Source organism: Herpailurus yagouaroundi, unplaced genomic scaffold (genome assembly GCF_014898765.1).
Source record: "Herpailurus yagouaroundi ecotype Mexico unplaced genomic scaffold, PumYag 203, whole genome shotgun sequence".
Taxonomy (NCBI): domain Eukaryota; kingdom Metazoa; phylum Chordata; class Mammalia; order Carnivora; family Felidae; genus Herpailurus; species Herpailurus yagouaroundi.
This window is the reverse complement of record NW_024412434.1, coordinates 21,588,130-21,609,883: the sequence shown is the minus strand read 5'-3', so window position 1 is coordinate 21,609,883 and position 21,754 is coordinate 21,588,130. Positions and strand designations below refer to the sequence as shown.

The following is a 21,754-nucleotide window of genomic DNA, read 5'->3' as shown; positions in this document are numbered from 1 at the left end:
GGACACGTGCACGGGTGAGTCTGCAGGTGAGATAGATTCTGTCCCTGGGGGGGCAGGTTAGGATTCTATAAAGCCACCATGCATTCACCTCTATGTTTGTGCAGGACGTGCGGCAAAAAACCAGCTCAGAGAGACGAGATGGTGGGGGACGGGGGGGGGTGCCAGCACCCCGGGGGCAGGGGGGCTCTCTGCCCCTGGGACTCAGCGTCTCATTTGTGCTCCCGCTGCCCCATCGCTTGGTCTCTTGAGGAGAAACGACCTGTGGCCCAGAGTTGAACCCGCTGATGCCGTGTGCATCACCACCCGCCCTAACCCAGCCATTGGAATCTCTGGGAGCCACCTGAATAACTGAGCCACTAGTGTGCTGCCTGCAAAAGTGTCCAGACGAGACGAAATGTTAGCAATCCAGATGATGCACAAAGCAGATTCAAGAGGTGTTTACAAGCGTCGCATGTTACAGTTTATCAGGACTGACCTGCGACTTTTGTTTTATTATTACTACTTTTGTTGTTGTTGTTAATAAAAGCACTCATTGCTTGTTGCAAAGGACTCAGAAGGAACACGAGGGCCATGGCAGTGCACTCCTCCTGGGTCGGTGGTGAGGGCCACCCGGGGACACAGGCCCCACCCGATCGTGACCAGAACCACAATCCAGGACCCTTTCGCGCGCCTGTTTTATTCGGAATCAGTAATCCGGGGCCTGACGGATGAACTAGGATGTAATGTTCCACTGCGGCCAAATCAGGAGATAAGAAACATTGTGGGAAAATCAAAGAATCAATCTCTCTCTTCTGCAAATGAAAAAAAAAAAAAACAAAAAACCCCGCAGTTCTCCCACATCTCCAAACCTCACACATCCTGTCATCAAATGACAGGGATTCCAGAATGAAACTCGAGCAGCACATGAAAGGGTCTCCAAGGAGGCAAAGCCTCCAAAGTGAAATTTTAGACGGTTTTTTTTTTTCTTTTCTTAAGAGAAAGAAAATAGAAAATGGCAAACCATGCCACTTAAATACATGCTGAAAATGGTTTGGCCAAGACCTAAGCCGCTTCTCCAAGCTGGAGTGGGGCCGGCTGGGGTCCTGGTGCCCCGGCCCCTAGTGCCCCGGGAGGGCTCGCTCCTGACGGGTGCGCCGAGGGGGTGCAGCTTACCAGTAGGCCAGGGAGGGGTGCTCCTTCAGGGCTTGAGTGGGGAGCGCCGGCAGCTTCTTTAAGTCACTCCTCACCACCTCATTGCTGGAAGACAGGGAGGGCACACAGACAATGCCAAGGAATGGTTCACCCTCCGAGAAAACCACCGCACTGTGTGATCTGCCCCGCCCCGCTCCGCCCCGCCCCGCCCCGGCGGCCTCAGCCGAGACCCCACTTCTGTTCCCTTTTAATGAAAACTGGATGGGGGAGGGGGGTAGGAAGGGGTGCTCCCTTTTAATTGATTGATTTAATATAGAGGAAAGAGAACACACGAGGTGCAGAGCCCAGAAGGCCTCTCCTCTGGGGCACAGAACAGGACAGGGCATTGTGCTCACAGATGGCCCATATGTGGAGCAGGGCACACGCCCAGGGCCCCTGAGCAGCACAAATCTGGGAAGAGAAGGGTCAACAGTGTCTGGCAGAAGCTCCTAGGGTCCCATCACGGGCTCTGGGGGCCCCAGTGGGCAACCCGACTGCTTCTCCTTGAGAGCTGTTTCCCTCAAGAACACACAATGCTGGTTTTCTCTGCTCGGATCGTCTGCACACTGGAGACTGTTGTCCAAAATATGAGAAAAAAAAAACCTTCTGCTTTTGGGCCACCCGGGTGGCTCAGTTGGTTAAGCATCAGGCTTTGGCTCGGGTCACGATTGCACAGTTCTTGAGTTCAAGCCCCAGCATCGGCTCACTGCTGTCCGTGTGGAGTCGGCTTCAGATCCTCTGTCTCCCTCTCTCTGTGCCCCTCCCCTGCTCGTTTCTCTCTCCCTCTCTCCAAAATAAATAAAGATGAAAGAAAGAAAAAGAAAGAAAGAAAGAAAGAAAGAAAGAAAGAAAGAAAGAAAGAAAGAAAGAAGGAAAAGAAAGAAATGACTCTTGCTTTTGACAAGACCTGGAAATGACTCCAAGAGTGGGAAGTGGATTATCTAGTCCTAGACGCAGGTCCCGGCACCAGAAATTCTGTTCCCTGCACCCCCCCCCCAGCTCCCATGTTGTCAGGTTAGAAGGACACTTAAAACTCCCCTAGTTGTAACCAGGCTTCTTTAGAGGCTCGACTCCTCTCTGCACCCTCAACAGACCTGCATCCCCGCTGGGCCAGGGCACTGGGGTCTGCACGCCCTCTTCACCTCCAGAGGCCATTACTGGCCTCCTCCTTGGGATGGCTTTGGCCTTTAGAGCGGCTCACGGCCCCTGCCCCGCTGGCAAGGGCTCACCCCGTGGAGCCTGCCTTGGTCCACAGTTCTAACCAAGGCCACAGTAGCAGCTTCTGTGCTCCTCGCACAGAGCAAGGCAGATGCTGGCCCCTGGGAGGCTGAGCGATAACATCAAGACAGCAAGGAGGTAGGAGCTCAGGAAGTTACATGTGAAGGAAGGACAGAAAGGCAGCACAGTCACAGATGGGGAGCTCCTGAGGCAGCTGGACAGCAGACACCCCAACACCCACGCCGCAGACTGGAGGATGTGCCCTTTGGGAGAACCCACCCTCCCGGAAATGCTGCCCCGGGGAACGGATCACAGCGGCTACCCTTTGCATACCAAGTGCCAGTGGGCAAACCGTTCCAGGACTTTCGGTTCAGTTCATTTATGTGCTGCCCAACACCCCCGGGGGGGGGGGGGTGGTGGTGCGGGGACTGGGTGGGGACACAGCTGCTCTCAGGGTGCTTTCCAAGCGGACTGAGAAATGGTGTCAGTGGTGTTTCTGCACAGCCGACCAGAACAGCTCAACGTGTTACCATATGATGCAACAAATCCAAGTACTACAGCAGCTGTCACCTACGTGGTTAGGCAAGGATTTATCAATTAATCGTTAAAAAGTTGAAGGTATTTGGGGAGCCCCTGCTAGACAGGGGAAAACAGTGTAGGGGGCTCCAAAAAAGATAAGGCACAGTCTTTATCCAAGAGGCACTCGCGAGTTAGTGGGGCGGCATGAGCGCGAACAGAAAGATTACTGATTAAGGGCAGTAGTCGATCACGTTGATTCAAACAACACATTCGATAGCTCAGAGGAAAGAGAGCCCCTGTGAGCTCTGGTGGAAGCAGCAGCTTTGGGGTAGGGCCTGGGTGGAGAAAAGAAATAGGAGTATCATTTTCATGGAGTTCACACGTAGCCAGTAGGCAACGGCCAGCCACTGGGGGTTTTCAAATGGGTGAGCCCCCTGTGTTTGGGAAAATTCAGTTCCCAAGCAGGGTCTGGAATTTTTACTCGCATCCTATTAAGGCATCATTCAAGCAAATATTCAGTTCACCGAACACCTGAGAGCCCGCGGGGATGAGTTTCTGGATCTCACCTCCCCTGTTTCACCACAGGCACCCTGAGAACAGGGCTTCGATTCACTGATCATCAGCGGCACCTTACCTATCAAAAGCTACTCACTCTTGTGGGATGAACTTGTGCTGGCAGAAGCCGCGGGGGGAGCAAATTCAGCTGAAGCTGGAGTTTGGGTTTTCTCACACTCATCACATTTGGAGTATATTTGGGGAAGGAGGAAGGTAAAGGAGGAAGGGATCGTCTTACGCACCAAACACTAGTTTGCTGGCAAACAAGTTTCCCCGATGACCATCGCAGGCTTGATTTCCTGGCGGGAGCCCGCCGTGGCTTCTCCAGCTCTCCCCCAGGGCAAGGTCACACGGACAAATACAACAAGAAATCACGAAGGCGTGAAGCCCATCCACGTCCATTACATTCTGGAAGGGATCCATGGCTCTTAATCCTTCCCACAGGACAGCTATGTAGAAATGTTTTATTTGCCTTTCTGCTGTCTGTAAACATCTGTGCTAACTTAGAGGTGGTCAGCCCAGCGAAATGATCCGGCCCCACTCTGTGGCCGCGTATCGGACGGCTGCCCTGATGGCAGACCCGGTCGCTGCATCTCCAGAGGCGTGGGAAGCTACGACCTAATGAACGTCCTAGAAGTCCCCAGTTTCCTCTTTCAGGGTCATCGACTCAGACGTTTCCCCCCCAGAGTTCAGTGCACTTGATAAATGCCGATGTATAAGACAGCCTAAAATGGTTCACGTTCCATTTTCAGAAAAAGAAAAAAGGCCCCTTGGAGAGTCATTTGCTACACTGCGAATCAACCCAAAGTCTTCTCATTTTTAACATTCACCAGATTTTATTCCAAACTTTTGGGAAGTGGACTCTCAGTGCTGCTCTGGTCTTTGATTTAGGGGGATTTTTGAGATGATGTGTCTCTTTCCTACCACCTACACTGCTTATCATACCTGGGATGTTCAAATGATCTACTAAGAACACATTCTAAGATTTCTAGCAATATATCAAACAAGAAATTTGCTGCAAATAACAGCAACAACAGATTTAACCAAGACATCATAAAGCAAAGGAAGCAAAAATCAAATTTGATCAGAGGATTAGCAAAATCCACATGGGTTTGTTTCCCTTTAAAAAAACGAGGAAACACTTTTTCAGAAGATTCTCCTTAGGTTCAATGAGATGTCCATAATTTGCAGGACAAATCTGGGACACAGAGAAAATGCTTAGTGCGGCAGAATTCTTCCTGAACCCAGTGGTTTCGATGCACACGGCACTAAAACACAAAAGAGCGCTAAGCCCAGAAAGTCAAACCAGCGTAACAAGGAGGATTGTCCTGCAATTCAGGCAAGGCAACGTGATGCCTTTTCACTAACACTAATGCCTCCGTGTTTTAAAAGGCTATCGTGAAGGTCAAGTTCCCCAGGGAGAGGGATTTCCTAAGTAAAAGAGCCCTACAGGTCCTCATTATCCGTAATTCCCAAATCCAAAAAGCTCTAAGAAACAGACATTTCTGTAACACCCTTGGTGGCAATCCTAACCTTTTTATAGGAGGCAACATTGGACCTTTCTCTGCCCCACTTGGTGCAAATATCCATGTTCTGGTGCAGGCACAGTAAGAGGTTAGGTTCCAGGACAGTGCCCCAGACACTATCACGGTGTTCAGGAACACCCTGAATTGCCCCCGTCTAAAATCTACAAATTTCAGAATTCAGAAACATCACCAACACCCTAAAGTTTCAGACCTACACTGTGGATCCGTACGACTTTATTCAATGGTACAATGAATCTAGAAAACTCTAAGATTAATAAGGCAAGTTGTATATTTTTTTCTTCTTTACTGATCTTTAAAAACCACGCAGGGAACAATTTCTTTCCTTTTCCTTCCTCCCTGTTTGTTTGTTTGTTTGTTTGTTTGTTTGTTTGAACCAAGTTTAAGTCCTGGTTACAACAACGAAAATGAGGTGCTTGCCTATTTTCTCCCAATCACATGCTTTTTTTAGAAGTGTGTAGGGAGGGCTGGAAAAGCTGGTAGCTGGGATGTTGCCTGTAACACTTCTCCTATCGTTGTGTGAACATCTGCAGACACTGGCAACCTGAGGACCCGCTGAGACTTCTCCAGCATGGGATTCTGGATTCTGGGTCTGGATCATGGATAAACAGGCTACCCTCCATGGAGGGGGAACATTGCCAACATTTATGAATTGTGTGCCTTTATTTTCTGATGCTAACTACCAATTTATCTGAGTACAGATTTCTTTCTTGACGAGGGAGTTTGGCTTCCTAGGGTGATGCAAAACGTTTTGTGAGTTTCTAACATAGTTGGGAACTTGCAAAATCCGAAACAAGTTTTTAAACATTTTAGAAGTCTACAATCGAAGACAGTGATTACACGCAAATGAAACAAGCAGCAGCAACTGATTAACTTTCTACATCTCCCTTAGACTGGGAATCTTAATTTTGAAAAACTGACATAGTGTTATAGCCACGAGCCTTTCCGCTATTCACAAGGTCAACTCGAAATACCATATTGCTATTAAATAAATGCTTCACAAAAGAGGCAGCTGTCATAATACAAAATCTCCTCCTTACTTTATAGCTAAACGATTCCCACAGGACTTGAAGGATATCGTCCTACAAAATCCCCCGTCTGAATATTTTCCTATGCTCAGAAAATGTGAATTACACACTTGAAAAGCTCAGGAAAATGGAATTTTGTGCATAAAACAACGATTTCTGTAACAATTTATAACTTTTCCACTTGAACATTTTGTTTCAAATTTTCACAGATTTTGTTCCTTTTCAAAAGGTCTTGCGGGCGTGAAATATTCCAGCTGCTTCTCGCTCAAAGTCCTTTCTTAAATCATGGGAAAACCATCACATACCCCTTCTCTCTCTCTCTCTCTCCCTCTCTCTTTTTGTGTGTGAAATAACATACGAGAATTACATACATTTAAATTATTCCCACAAAAACTCTCCTTTGGGCTGACAGATGTGTTTTAAGCTTAACAGAGGACTTTTCTACTAAGTTTCCAACAGGGACATTCGCAATTTGGGGTATTAAAGATACAATTCAAACTGGTAAAGATACCAGTTCTATTCTAAATGTTCACTATTCCAAACCCCACTGTCTGAGTATTTCTTACTCTACCTAAGACTCTCAGCAAATCTATTTTGCTTACTATACGATCACCGCCAACTAGTTTCTTTCAAGACACCAATTAAAAAGTTGTAGGAAACAGGGCACCCTGGGTGGCTCAGTCGGTTAAGTGTCTGACTCTTGGTTTCGGCTCAGGTCATGATCTCACAGTTTCATGAGTTCGAGCCCCACATCGGGCTCTGCACTGGGCAGTACGGAGCCTGCTTGAGATTCTCTCTCTGCCCCTCCCTCCCTCACTCCATTTCAAAAAGCATTAGATAACAATAATAATTATTATTATTATTTTAAGAGATAGAATTAGAAACCTGCAGGTTGATAAATCAGGACACAGCAAAATTTCTTACATACCACTGAACTCCGCTGGGCTAATACTCTCTCACTTGGACCTGTGTTTAAGTTTGTGCAGATGTCATATAAACTGAACCCTAAGTACTCAATCACAGCGTCGCTTCTTTTTCTGTGGCCGCTGTGTTTATTCTGGAACAGACAGAGCCTGCAGATGTACGTTTTCCTTCCCCTGCCTCTCAGGCACATGACAGTCTCTGAACAGGTAAGCACCACGTGGCCCATGGACCTTTACATGAAATGCTCTTAACATCAGTCTTTTTCAGGTGCTGTTTGCTTACTGGTCCTGAGAAATGTTTTGCTGGTAGAATCCTGTTTTAATGATTAGCGTCAGTGCATCCGGTCCTCTATAACAAAGATATTTCCAGGGCCCAAGGGACGGCCCAGGGTAACAGAGCTTTACTGATCTGGTTTCAATTAAATCCTGTTAACGAAAAAATTCTATAGAACAGATGTTTTTTACTGGTCCCTGTTAATGTTTGGATGGTTCTTTATACCAAAGGTAGTGTGACTCAGGCATTTATGTGTGCTGTTTGGCATAAAACATTTTTTTTTTTTAAATCAGTTCACTGATTTGGCAAAAAGTTTAAAATGATTTTTTCCCCCTCTTTTGGTGGCACCCTTCTGAGAGTATCAAAAGGGTTGACAGAAAGTAAAGTGTGAGGTGATTCTCAACATCAGGAAGAGAGACTGGCTATGAGGGTTTTCAGTTAAGGTCCCCTTAGAGAAAAAAAACCGAAAAATCAAGTTCTTGTGTACAATGTAGCAATAAGTCTTCTGTGACATTAATACGTAACTAGGGCGCCTGGGAGGCTCAGTCGGCGAAGCGTCCAACTTTGACTCAGGTCATGATCGCAACAGCTTGTGAGTTCGAGCCCCGCGTCGGGCTCTGTGCCGACAGCTCCGAGCCCAGAGCCTGCTTCGGATTCTGCGTCTCCCTCTCTCTCTGCCCCTTCCCCACTCGCACTCTGTCTCTGTCTCTCTCTCTCTCAAAACTAAATAACACATTTAAAAAAATTAAATTACAATGTAACCATACAATTTGGATATCCTGTTCAGTTGATTAAACGAGATGTTCCTGCACTGACCTTTTCCAGGAAGAGAATCTTATTTTTTTCTATAATAACCCAAGGCTTTTCCCTTTAAATTTTTAAAATAGGAAATGTCAGTGTTCAGCACTCAAGCTACTGCAGTGTTTCTGATGCATAAAGTATGGATAAATCACGGAAAACGTGTGTTAGCTGACGAGTGTCCAGGAGGGACGATCAAACGAGAACTTTCTGTTTTTAAACCGTGTTGATCCTTTTCAACCTAATATTTGCCTCTAGAGCTGGCAAGGATAGCAGGTCTTAGGCTATTCGATTGTTTTTAAGCAGAAATGCCAACTCTACATTTCCTGATTGTGGAAGGACATCCATTTTTGTACACACGCAGACACCAGGAAGTGAAGAACGATTATCGTGCTGTGCTAAGGAAAATAATACAAGTGAGAAAATATTATTTTTCGATAAGGCTATTTCCCAAACCTTTAATGAGGGCTCACAAATCTGTCCACAATATGTTAGACTATGACATAGATTTCTTCCTGCCCCGGACAATACTTCTTATTGATCTCTATGTACCCCAGCCACTTCTTCTCAGCAACACTCAACCCAACATCTCATGGTAAAGTCCAAGAAGATAAAGTGAGCATTTCCATTCACAGGAAAGGAAAGAGGAGCTGGGTAAGAATAAGCCTCCAGGGGTCTGCTGGGCAAGACTGAGTCCAAAAGCAGAAACAGAAGAGCCTGGGAGGGGCAGGAGGAAGAAGAATTATGATTCTGTGCTGTCCGTATACAGTTCTCCTTCTGGTAATGGACATTAGCACGTTTGACTTCTCCCTTGTCCTTATACTTCAAGGAAACTGCTCCCATAATTTTTAGATGTGTAATATTCATTCCACTGAAATGTAGTTGTGTATGTTCCCTGACGTGTAAATCTACAGAATAGTCACATCTAGAGCAAAACAGCCTTTCAGGAAGTTCGATTCGGTACCCTCTGGCTATGAAAAGGTTACTTTGTCTTTTGTGGGCGACCATTAGTTAAAAAGGTTCTTTAATCCTCTAGATTCTAGAATATCCTAGACTTAAGCCCTGGACCATGCTGCAGTGTTCTGTGAGATCGAAGCGGACCTCTCATTTTATTGATGCTGTTCAGGAAAACATATTTTATTGACGGGTATGTATACAAGTCAAAGCCTTTCAGTTAAATATAATGCACAGAACTTAATGCACAGTCCTGCATGAATTATTATTAATAGGATGAACGTAACTCTACAATACTAAACTTCTCAGACTAGGACATCTAAAACGCCTAATGTTCAGCCACCAAACTAAATATGCTCAACGTTAATGCTTTGGGGATTATCCCTGGGTATAGATGGGAAAAGGCACCAACAAGGAATTTAGAATGACCTTCTCTTATTCCAAAACGCCAGGCCACTCTTGCACACAGACCGTGGGCCTGCTGCAGATGACAGGTGCTGATCAGGGCACCGCACGGAACAGATCACCTCCACCTTCTGCGACGGGAGGTCTACCCTGGCACATAGAGTGACCTTTGGGATAAGATGTCTGACCTCTCCCTCCCGTGAAGGCTGTTTCTCTACCCAGACAGCTGGGGACAAACAAACTGAGTGGCAGCACTTTGACAAATGAAGCTAAACCAGGATCCTTTGTTTCTCTGAGCCCCATGAGCTAGCTAGCATTCCACAGGCTCATTAAGGGACCATGAATTACTGGGAGGCCAGGCCTACAACTTCCTCCTCCCTGGCAATCCCTGAGGCCAAACGTTCCCAGGATCTGTGGGGTCAGACGACTTCACAGTTCACGTTCCATCCTGTCAGGGTACTCTCAAAAATAAATAATATCTACAGCGGAGTTCGGGGCTGGCCAAAGAAAAAGGGGGAAGAGTATCTTTGGAGAATCGATTGCACCTGGGGTTGTTAAACTATTTTTCAAGGGATCAGAAGTCTTTGTAAGATATAAAGCTGCATTTATCAAAACCCCCAAATTCCAATACCAAATGAAGGGCATAAAAAAGTAACAACTGCAAAAAAAAAAAAAAAAACCCAAAAAACCAAAACAACAACAACAACAAAAAAAAGCAAACACAGTTTCTATATCCTCAAAATGTTTCATTCAACAAATTCACTGAATGGTTACTGGCTACCTATAATGTTTAAGGTCTCCTGCTAAGGCTGTAAAAAAGCCTTAGTAAAAAAAAAAAAAAATTGACTACCTCTGCTTTATAGCAAGAACTTGGGAAGCCTAAACACAAGGGGCCTGGAGGTCTCCTTATGCAAATATTCAAACTGGGCTGAAGGGACTAATTTTAGAATCAGGGGTAAGCACACTGCAACCCACCAGCCCTCTGCTGGTTTTTGTATGGCCCATGAGCTAAGAATGGCTTTTATATTCTTTAAATGGTTAGAAAACAAACAATTCAAAAGAACAGTATTTCAGGATACAAGAAAATGTATACAAAATTCAAATTTCCAAGTCTATAAATAAAGTTTTATTGGAACACTGCTATACTCCTTTATTTACCTGTTGTCTGTGGCTTCTTTTGCACCTACAAAGGGAGAGCTGAGTAATTACAGCAGAGACTCTATGGCCTGCAAAACCCAAGATTATTTACCATCTGGCCCTTTACAGAAAATGTTGGCTTACCCCCCCACCTTTTTTTTTTTTTTTAACATTTACTTATTTTTGAGAAACAGAGAGAGACAAAGCACAAACAGGGGAGGGGCAGAGAGAGAGGGAGACACAGAATCCGAAGAAGGCTCCAGGCTCTGAGCTGCCAGCACAGAGCCCGACGCGGGGCTTGAACCCACGAACCGCGAGATCATGACCTGAGCTGAAGTCAGACGCTTAACTGACTGAGCCACCCAGGCACCCCAAACTGACCCTTGTTTTAAATCATAAACTAGGTTTTTTGCTTTTGCTGAGATACTGGAATGAGAACATACACCTCAGGCTTTGTTAGAAAGCTTTAGATATGCACATGGAGACCAAAGAGAAAACAGCGAAGGCTTCACAAACCAGGCCGCATGAACTTGACAAATCTAGACAAGTACAGGTAAGCCACCAACTGAAGTAGTTTAGATCAAATCTGCCAAAGCATGAGAAAACATACAAGTCCCATTATGGAGTAGAGTCAGGATTTGTGTTTCTTTAAAAAAATTTTTTTTAATGTTTATATTTGAGAGAGAGAGAGAGAGAGAGAGAGAGAGAGACAAGGAGCAGGGGAGGGGCACAGAGAGGGAGACACAGAATCTGAAGCAGGCTCCAGGCTCCGAGCTGTCAGCACAGAGCCCAGCATGGGGCTCGAACTCACGAACCGTGAGATCATGACCTGAGCCAAAGGTGGATGGATACTCAACCAACTGAGCCACTCAGGCACCCCGGATGTTAGAATCTTCTGATAAAGATTTAAAAACAACAAAAAAAAAATTTAATGTTTATTTATTTTTGAAAGAGAGAGAGAGAGAGAGAGAGAGAGAGAGAGAGAGAGAGAGAGACAGAGGACAAGCAGGGGAGGGGCAAAGAGAGAGGGAGATACAGAATCCAAAGCAGGCTCCAGGCTCTGAGCTGTCAGCATAGAGCCCGACATGGAGCTCGAACTCACAAACCGTGAGATCATGACCTGAGCCGAAGTCGGACGCTCAACTGACTGAGCCACCCAGGCGCCCCAGTGTTTCTTAATTTTAATACCAATTTTGTGTATTTCCTATTGATGAGTCAGAATGCTATGCCCAGACACTGTTTTCTTGTACATTTAGACCTTGATTCTAAAATATGGGCTATCCCAGACATCTCTCGGGGAGTTCAAGAAAGCAGAATGCCTGGAATAATGTCTGTCTTTGAGCAGACAGTCCCGTTGGTGGATGTCTACAACTCCCTACTCTGAGGGCTCCACTAACGATCATGAGAAAATGAGAGGCGATTCAACCACGCTGGTCAATGGGCAAAGCTTCAGGAAATGAACGGCACTGAGAAGCTGGCAGTTCCACAAGTTAATAACCAGTGCATAGTGTCCCCGGTGGTTAAGTGTTTACGTTCTCTCCAATGGAATATCTAGAGAGGGAAGAAAAGTAGAAGTGGGGAACCGAGATACTTTCATGAAGGAAATCTCCCCATGGGATAGCATTTTGTCCTTTGGAGGAGCAGGAGACTAAAACGGAGAGAGAAAAAAAATGTCCACATTGTAGGATAATCTAAAGCCCTGTTCACACCAGAGTGGTGACTTCAGGCTCTAGGTTCCAGCTGACAAACCTCACTAGTGGCCATGTGTGACAGTGGGTGCTGATCTCTGCTTTAGTGATCTCTAGGCTTTTCATTTAGTACAGAATATCCTCCTTACTCCTTACCGTTACTATGTGTCCTCTGCCCGATACGTCTGTTTCAATTGACAAGTTGAGAGGTGGCTCTCATCAATATATATATATATTTTTAATTTTTTAAATAATTTTGTTTAACATTTATTTACTTTTGAGAGAGAGACAGAGCGTGAGCAGGGGAGGGGCAGAGAGAGAGGGAGACACAGAATCCGAAACAGGCTCCAGGCTCCGAGCTGTCAGCACAGAGCCCGACACCAGGCTCGAACTCACGAACCGCAAAATCAGGACCTGAGCCGAAGTCACTCAACCAACTGAGCCATCCAGGCACTCCTCGTTAATATCTAACATTAAAGCACTGCCCTCCTACAAAGTATAGAAAGAATAGTTTCTTTTAATAAAGATTAACAGAGCACAGTAAGAAAACAAATCCTTTTGTAAACTCACCTAGAAAAATCTCCCTTTGCCTCCTGTAGAAGAAAAAATTCAACGTCAATGAAACATTCCAGTACAGTGTTCCAGACTTTTAAATACATTCCACGGTCATGACCACTCCTCTACTGAGTAAGCTCAGCTTACTACTGCTGCTGTCCTATCTGCTATAGGAAGACAATGGGGAAAGGACCATGCATTTGCCACATGAATATGAGACACAAAATTAAACTTTAGCAAGTTATACACAAAGACAGTGATTCATAACAGCAAAATGCAGGTTTCTACCTCTGGACCCTGGTCTACCTTTTTCTGGATTGAGGATTCCGGATCTGAACATGTGTCCGGGTAGAACTGCTTAGTGTCTTATGTTACTTGTTTTGTATTGTGGGCTCTTTCCTGGTCATCCTAAGAAGGGGCCATGGAACCTTCAAGGAATCTTGAATATAACAGTTGTTGAAGAAATCTTTGTGGAAGAAATAAATGAATGCCGTCCTTCTAATTCATCTTGCCAGCGTTACTAAAACTGTCATTGCTGCCGATTTTCATTAGTACCTCTTTTGCCCATAAGTGAAAGGCCTGTCCTTTCCTTGTCTTTCCATAGGACGTGCGATGATTCTCTTGGAAGTTACATCTTGCTATTTACTGGGCTTTCTCCAGAGTGGGGGAGGGCACTAACCCTGAAGAAAAGGGAGTTACTGAACGATCCTTGTTTCCCCCAGGCTCAAGTGATACACACAATTTTCCTTTGCAGAGAGACCCTGTCTTAAAATTCTGGAATGCCAGAAGCCTCTATTGACTGCCATGGTGTAGCTCCTTCCTATTAGTGTCATAAATAATTAAGATGACAAATAGGTAGTGAATATGGCAGCCTGCTGGGTGTGCTCAATCTTACTCCCGTCTCTACCGCGTATGGCTCTGGGACAGCCAGATGAGGACAGGACAACTCACCTGTAAAATATAGGAGGCTAATTCAAACACCACTTCACTGTCAACATCGATCAGCTCCTAGAGGGACAAACCAAAAAGAAAGGTAAGTTTGGTCCTTTAACAGGATTTCTTTAGGACATCTCCTAAAAAAAGACCCGCTCTCTTTTTTCTCAGCTGTTTCCCAGAATCTCAAACGCTCAGAGAATATCTCTGTGCCAAATTACTTGGCCCTAAATGATTCCCGACATTCTATTCGCAGCTTTTAGCCAAAGGCGGACCCCAGTGGTCCTGGATCTCCCCAGTCACCTCAAAGCTTTAAATCTTGATGAGAAATTAGGGAAATGTTACAAATCTGTGAATCTGATTCATCAGTGGCGTAAGGTTACTTGATAACCAATGGTGATTTCTTGGTGAACTTGACTTTGGGACCAGGAGTAAGGCTTTATGGAAACGAAAAAAGTCATAATGGGATTGTGACTCTTTACATTAAAGTTAAATAAAAATTAAAAATACAGTTTCTCATTACAATGCCTTCACTGCTTTTATGCACTCAACAGTTCGATGCAGCGGCTGGCTACCATGGGGTCATAGCAGGTACGGACCACTTTTGTCCTTGTAGAAAGTTCTACTGGCCAGCACTGCCACAGAGTCTAAGTTTAAAAACGCTTCTTTCCTATTACTTCTTCCCCTAAATATTTACTCGTGATCTAAGGATATGGTCTTAAAAGGGTATAAACCTGTCCTTGGTTTTTGAAAAAAATCTCATATATGTATTTTTCAATATGCATAGAGTTCATATCCATTTTCTAAACAGCTTTTTGAGGTGTAACTGATACACAGAAAAAATTGCACATTTAATGCACACAATTTGATGACGTTGGACATATGCAAACGTTATGACCCCATCACTATGGTCAAGGTAATAAACATCCGTCGTCTCCAAGCCCAGTCCTCTGCTTTCACTGAGAACAGAAATCCAGAAATGTCAAGGGACTCTCCCCAAGTCACAAGGCCTTAGTGGCCGTGAGGAGACCAGAAACAATCCCCCAACCTCTTGTCCGGCAAGGGACCTCCCTGAGTGCGTGAGTGCCCCTGAGTCAACAGGGACTCAGGAGGTATCAGCTGGTGCTTGTCAGAATGGCTACCATTAAAAAGACAAGAAATAGCACGTGTTGGAGAGCCGGTGGAGAAGCGCGACCCCCCGCCCCCCGGGGGCGGCCCCCCCTGAGCATAAACTGGTACAGCCACTGTGGAAAACAGAATGAAGGTTCCTCAAAAATTTAAAAATAGAACTATCGCAGATCATGTGATCCAGAAATTCCACTTCTGGCGATGGGTCCAAGGGAAATGAAACCAACTCAAAAAGATGTCTGCATGCCTTGTTCGCTGCAACAGCCAGTTGTAAACATGGACACAGCCTGTGTCCATCAATGGGTGAATGGATAAAGAAAACGTTGTATAAGCACTGGGCATTGTACGTAAGTGATGAATCACTAAGTTCTGCCCTTGAAACCGGTGTTACACTATATGTTAACTAACTAGAAATTTATTTTATTTATTTACTAACTAGAATTTAAATAAACTTTTGAAAAAAAAAGTGTGGGGTGTGTTGTGTGTGTGTGTGTGTGTGTGTGTGTGTGTGTGTAATGGAGTATTACTCAGCCATAAAAAAGAATGAAATCTTGCCATTTGTCACAATATAGATAGATCTTGAGGGCATTATGCCAAGTGAGGTAAGTCAGACAAAGACAAGTACTGAATGATAGTGCTGATACACAGAATGTAAAAGAAAGAAAGAAAATTCAAATTTGTAGATACAGAGAACAGACTGGTCGTTGCCGGTGGTGGAGGGGGGGGAAGGTGAAAGGGGCCAAAAAGTAAAAGCTTTCAGTTTATAAATAAGTCCTGAGGATATAATGTACAGCATTGTGACTATAGTCATTGTAGATTTGAAGGTTGCTAAGAGGTATAGTTACTGTATATTTGAAGGTTGCTAAGAGAAGCAGATCTTGGAACTTCTCAACACAAGGAAATAAATGTCTATGTGGACGGACGGTAATGTACAAATATTGGGCCATTATGTGGTACACGTGAAACTAATACAATATTATGTGTCAATTACATTTCAACTAAAAAAAGTAAGGACTCAGTGTCAGCCAACATATTCTTGGAACCATATCTATCACTGAAGTTAGCCAAAACTAGAGTTATTTTTCGCTCGAATTATAAACCGAACTCTGATTCATGGATTTTCTAATGAGTTTCTTTTGTGGTCCACAACTGGACCCTGGAATTCAAAACAATGTGCTCGAGCAAGCCTGTATCTTTCGAGGGAGGGATATCATTTGGGCTCTTTCAAAAGGCTTAGTGATTTCAAAGACGGATAATAATATTTGCCACCGAACGACCTTACAAGTGTGGGCTAAGAGAACCAAGGAGACCATATGGAAGGATCGGGCACAATAATTCTTTATGCTTAACCAGCTGAGAGAGCTTTACGGCCGCTGTAATTGATATAGACTGTCAGGGTCGGGATACAGAGGAATGTGTGGAATTGCCGTTCTGGGATTACCAGATCCCATCAGAATGTAAATCATTTAACAATGTACAAATGATTTAACAGAAACACTGTCCAGGGTTTCCACGGCGGACCGCTTCCACATGCGCTACGTTCCTTTCCATTCCCACCGACTGACTTCCTGCACGCTCACGGGCGCTGGCCCCCGCACGGTCTGTGTGCTCTCCTGTCAAACATTTACACCCATGTTGTAGCTAATGGTCGATGGTGGGCTAATCGTTAACATTCGAGGAGAGGCTTATCTAGCGTGCGACTCAAAACCAGCCATCAGGAACAGCCCTTTTAAGTGTGAACACAAGCTTTTAGTTCATGATGTGACTCATCCGCTAAATGAAAATGTACCTGTAGGGGGAAGAAGGGTAGAGAAGGCAGAGGAAGGTCTTTCTTTGGCACTCCAGAGGTGCGATCTTTCCGCTCAGGCAGAGAAAATAAACTGAATGAGACCACAGAGAGGGCAGGAGAAAACCACACACTCTCCTGGGGTGCAGGGTTTTCCCTAGAAGAGGACGACGGGGAAAGGAGGAGGGCACCTGCTTCACCTACTACTGAATAACGTGTTCGGCTTTCTCCGATCTTTTGAAGAATGCCCCGAGAAACGTGACCGCCCACAGGTGTGCGCGTGTGTGCTCAGAGCAGGGTTGGGGAGGATGGCCCGCTTCCTCCCACTCCGCGTTGTTTTATCCCAGGTGACTCAGGAGCTCAAGGAAGAGGCCCGGGGTCATGTATCAGCCGCGTCACGGTTAACAATATTCTCAGAAAGATTTCCATCTGTGGGTCTCCAAGAGTTCCAAGTAAATAGCCCCACGAGAACCTCGGGCGGCAGGTGTGAGGTTCTCCAAAAGTGCTGAGAACTGGAGGACCTCTTCACGACCCCCGTGCTCCAAGGGACTTGGTGGGGGTCTTTACACAACCCCGGGTCTTAACGAAAAGCATTCCTCCGTCGTCGGCAATGACAGAAATTCCAGCTTTCGCGTGAGATTAATACGCTCAATATAACAGAAAACGTGACTAACAACCATATGGTAGGCTGATAAGATTTCAGGGAGGACGACCCATTGCCGGGTCCATCCAGAACAATCTGCAGGGCTCGCCCACCACTACCACCTCTCTCCTCACCACAAAATGACTGAGGAGTTTGGTTCTTGCCACCCTCCTTAAGATCACTTCTACTCTCACTAGAAAGTTCCAGGTTCTAGTTCCAACCCCCCACCCCCATCAGCTCCGGGACACTGAAGAAATCACTGGATCTCCTCCCGTTTCGTTTTCGTCCGTAGAAGGGGGCTAATGACTTCTTTTCCAATTATTTTACTGAGTTTGGTGAGGAAATGGGGGGTGATTTAGAAACCCTGAGACACCTGCAAATATCCTGTCTATAGGATTTATCGGGGCTCACTGGTGCTTACAATCTGACCCCCACAACGTTGCCTCTGTGCTTCAGCGTTGTTCGGCATTCACGGGAATCTTTAGTAAGACGTATTTTTCTAACGAGGAGAGAACATTATGCAAATATGTCTCCATGTGTGTGTCTATCACCCAAGGGGTCCCGATGCCACATCCGGCCTCCCTGTGCCTGTGTAAGCACCCGGGCTCATTGCACAACTCGTAATGGCTGCATGATGACGCCCCAGGCAAACAGGGGCTGGGGTGCAGGAAGGGACTGACGTGGTCTTGCACAACCATCTTCCTTAGCCCTTTGCCAGTTTTTCATCAGTCAAGTTCCCTCCTGTTTGGCTAATGACCCGCTGGCATATGGGCCATTCATGCTGGGCCACCGTGCTCTGACTCTGTGGCACAGTGATTCCTTCTGCTTCTGGCTCGTATCGTGACCCCGGGGAGTCTCTCTCTTAGAGGTCACGAGGACCACCAAGATGGTGAGCCAGAGTGAAATCTGTCTCTAGAACTGAAAACGAAAAGTCCCTCTCTGTCCTTCTTTCCTTCCTCCCCCTGTCATAGGAACACACACACTAAACCTACAATCATCAAGTGAAAAGACAAGGAAGGGCTGGGATTCTGTAAGTCTGAGACTAATACTTATGTTGCTTCCTTTGTCCTGTGGGGCCTGACTGCGGGCTTTGTTTCTCTCATCTTCAGACAAGACGATACGATCTGTTCATTAGCAAAGCTCTTTGAAGATCTTGGATAAAGACCACTTACTTCAATTTCAACAAGAGTGATGGTGTTTAGCCCTACATAGCAAAGGCACCCCAAGGATGATTATTTAAATTTTAATAATTTGTGAAGCTCCCAGACCTATGTGGCCAGCTCAGAGAAGAAGGCAGGGCAAGACCAGCAGCCCACATAAAGCAGGAATTTTAAGTTTCTTTAGACATGATCCGCTCTCAGTGGGTACATGTAGGCATCAGACTTGACCATTTCACAGGAGCTATGCAAATCCTTGCTCCCTGGGATTGGAAAGTAACTGATGAAAAACAATATACTGAGCATTGTGTATGTGCCTAGTTTAGTGACAGTCATGGAAGGTGACCATAAAAACTCACTCTGAAGAATGCTCGTGCCAATTTGTCCTCCAGCCCAAAGAGTCCCACTGCAGCCCACCTTTAGATACAGATGATGGGTTGCTTCTTTGGCGATCACTGGCGGACAAGTTAAGGGTTGAGAACAAGCACTTCGGTGTGACAATCGTATTTAAGAGTGGATAGTCAATCCCGTATTATCAATCGGAATCCTTCTTTTTTAAAAATTAAAAAAGACGCTGACATTTTGTGTCCTAGCACTTGTGGCCGGCCAGACTTTCAAAAATTATTGTGGTGATGACCTCTTGACAGCAATTGCCCTTCAGCAGCGGAGAGAAGGCAGGATTCTATCCTGCAGCCTGAAGGCGGGGCAAAAGCTGAGATCAGAATCCGCATTCACCCCATCACTCCCGTTGGGTATGACAAGTCCACTGTCTCCCATGGGGCTGGTCGATGGGCCTCTTCGGTTTGGCAGAGGAAGCCGCATCCAAAGAGAGAGAAGACTGGAAAGAAATCTTGGCAGGAGAGCTCTGCTTTCCTGTGTGATTTTCCACACAACATCAAGGTAGACTTCCCATGGGAGTTTTCCACAAAAAAAGGCACGCATTTGTAAGTGAGTTTTATCTATCCCCTGGTCATAAATTTCCTTTCCATCATCCACCTGTAATCGTGGCGACTTAAAACACATGAGAAATGCTGTTGAAGCATGTGGCTATGTGGGGTGTCAGTGACCCCCCACTCTGTACCTCCTCCTGTTCCCCTTAAAGTTCACAATTAGAACCCTGCTCTCTCATGACCATATTTTAATCCTCTGCTACTTGGATTGATTCTGACTGTATTTTCCTGCTATTTTTGCAGAAAATAGGGGGACCGTAAAGTGCAAAGCAAAAGGAAGTGAGAGAGAAACCCACAGGGTCAGGCCGTCGGCCTCCCGGTGAAGAAAGAGTGGAAGGCAGGTAGGTGGGGCTCCTAATTTGGGGAAAATGACAAACAGAACAAAACAAAACAAAACAAAACACCTTTCCTCACTTTTCTGCTATTAAGGAGATCAGAGGTTTGTTCTCTGGAGAAGACGCACAGGAAGCTGGAATGAGGTCCACCCAAAGTGCCAGGATTAGAAGGGAACCTGTACCCCAACTGGAGGTGTTTTCTCCCCGATCCTGGAGGTGGGGGACACACCCAGGCAGGAAGTGGAGGACCAGACAGGAAGTAGAGGATGAGCACTCAGACAGGAAGTGGGAAGATTCTCCCCTGGAGAGAATAAGGAGCCACGAGAAAGGTCATCCAAACACTGCCATTCAGGCTTCCTACTCAAAGAACCAGTCTGCCACTGGATCACTCCACAGGGACATCCACCAGCAGACCACCTCCACCTGGGTGCCTCACTCTTACCTACAGATGGACGGACCACGACCAACAGTCAACTGAAGAAAGTCTCCAATATGAAAGACAGAGACCAAAATAAATACATGGGGGGGGGGGCGCCCGGGCGGGGGTAAGAACTGAAAAGAAACAGAAACGTCACAGAATATGCATAATTGACGTTGAAACAAAAGGAGTTCAAAAGTAGTAAAGGATAATATAATTAAAAAATATATATATATAAAGATCAGAAAATATGAAGTCTTAGAAACATAGTATCAAAAGTTAAAAAGCCAATAGAGGCTCAAGATAATACTGATCAAATCTTCTAGAAAGTAGAATAAAAAGACAGAGATGGAAAATAAGAGCTGCAAGGTATCAAAGCAGGAGGCTTTGCCCAGCATCTAATTAGCAAGAGTTCCACAAGGAGAGCACAGAGAAAAGAGGAGACACCATCAAAAAAATAATACAGAAAAATCCCCCAGAATTAAAGAATACCAGTCTCCAGACTGGCTGCCCATAGAATACACAGCATCGTGGATTTACAAGGACCCATTTCAGGGCATAACATCCTAAAATTTCAGAGGAAGAGGAATAAAGAGGCAATCCTAAAAGATACCATCGGTGATGGTGGGAGAGGGAGAGGGTCCACATACAACGTATAGCACAGCAGACCTTCCCCAGAGCAAACTCTGAAGCAACACCTTTGATGTTCTGAGAGATGTGTTCATTTCCATATCCACTCAAACCATCAGTCAGATATAACAGTAGAAGAGAGACTTTCTCAGATACGCGAGGACCCAAACACTGTACTTCCTATATGCACTTTCCCCGGATTTACTGGAGGAGGTGCTCCAGTGAAACAGTGGCATAAAAGAAAACACAGGAAGACTTGGGATCCAGGAAACAGAGGACCCACTCCAGAGTTGAGTGGCGAACAGACAGGATGGGTAAGGGGGTCCTGTGCTGGGGGCTGTGGATGAGGCCAGGTCCAGACTGGAGTCAGAGGATGGAAGGTGACAGGGAGGTCCCAGGAAGCAAGAGCAAAAACCCAACTCAAGAGAGGAATGGATGAATCACCCGAAGCACTTGGAAATTAATGTGGGCATGCATCGGGAGTCCGGAGGAGCTCTTGGGGAAAAAAATGATGGGTACATAGAAACTAAACAAGTAACAGCAAGGCAGTTATTACCTTTAGGTAAGACAAGTGGTTGTCTAAACAAGGGAATCACAACCATAGAATGCTACCTGGATTAGTCATAATAATGTAATGCTAACGGCTGTAGCTTTTACCCAGAACTGTGCTTACCGCCATTTTGGGAAAATGGGGAATGAGAAAGTGGGGGTGGTTGTATACGACACCTTAATCTTCACCTGTCCCAATTGGAATTCAATAAATCCAAAATGGATAAATCAAGGAATAATGTCTCATGCCAACTTACTTAGACATAGGCAAAAAAACAGAAGGAATGGCTAAAATTGTTGAAGGTGGTGGGCTTTTTTTCATAATAAGTCTCTTATTTAAAGCCATTCAAAGCCAGTAGGTTGGGCGTCCGACTTCAGCTCAGGTCATGATCTCACGGTTTGTGGGTTCGAGCCCCGCATCAGGCTCTGTTCTGACAGCTCAGAGCCTGGAGCCTGT

At 45.5% G+C, this 21,754-nt stretch overlaps 1 protein-coding gene across 9 annotated transcripts in view; it reads right to left on the bottom strand.

The window, feature by feature from the left end:
* Positions 1 to 21,754, bottom strand: part of FRMD4A (FERM domain containing 4A) — a 611,772-nt gene that overhangs the window by 95,804 nt on the left and 494,214 nt on the right. For all 9 annotated transcript variants that reach the window (XM_040451376.1, XM_040451380.1, XM_040451378.1 and 6 more), the window contains 3 exons: positions 13,720 to 13,776; positions 12,784 to 12,806; positions 1,153 to 1,236 (listed from right to left, as the gene is read on the bottom strand). In XM_040451376.1, the coding sequence (XP_040307310.1) occupies positions 1,153 to 1,236; positions 12,784 to 12,806; positions 13,720 to 13,776 (164 nt within the window). The remainder of the gene's footprint in view (positions 1 to 1,152; positions 1,237 to 12,783; positions 12,807 to 13,719; positions 13,777 to 21,754) is intronic.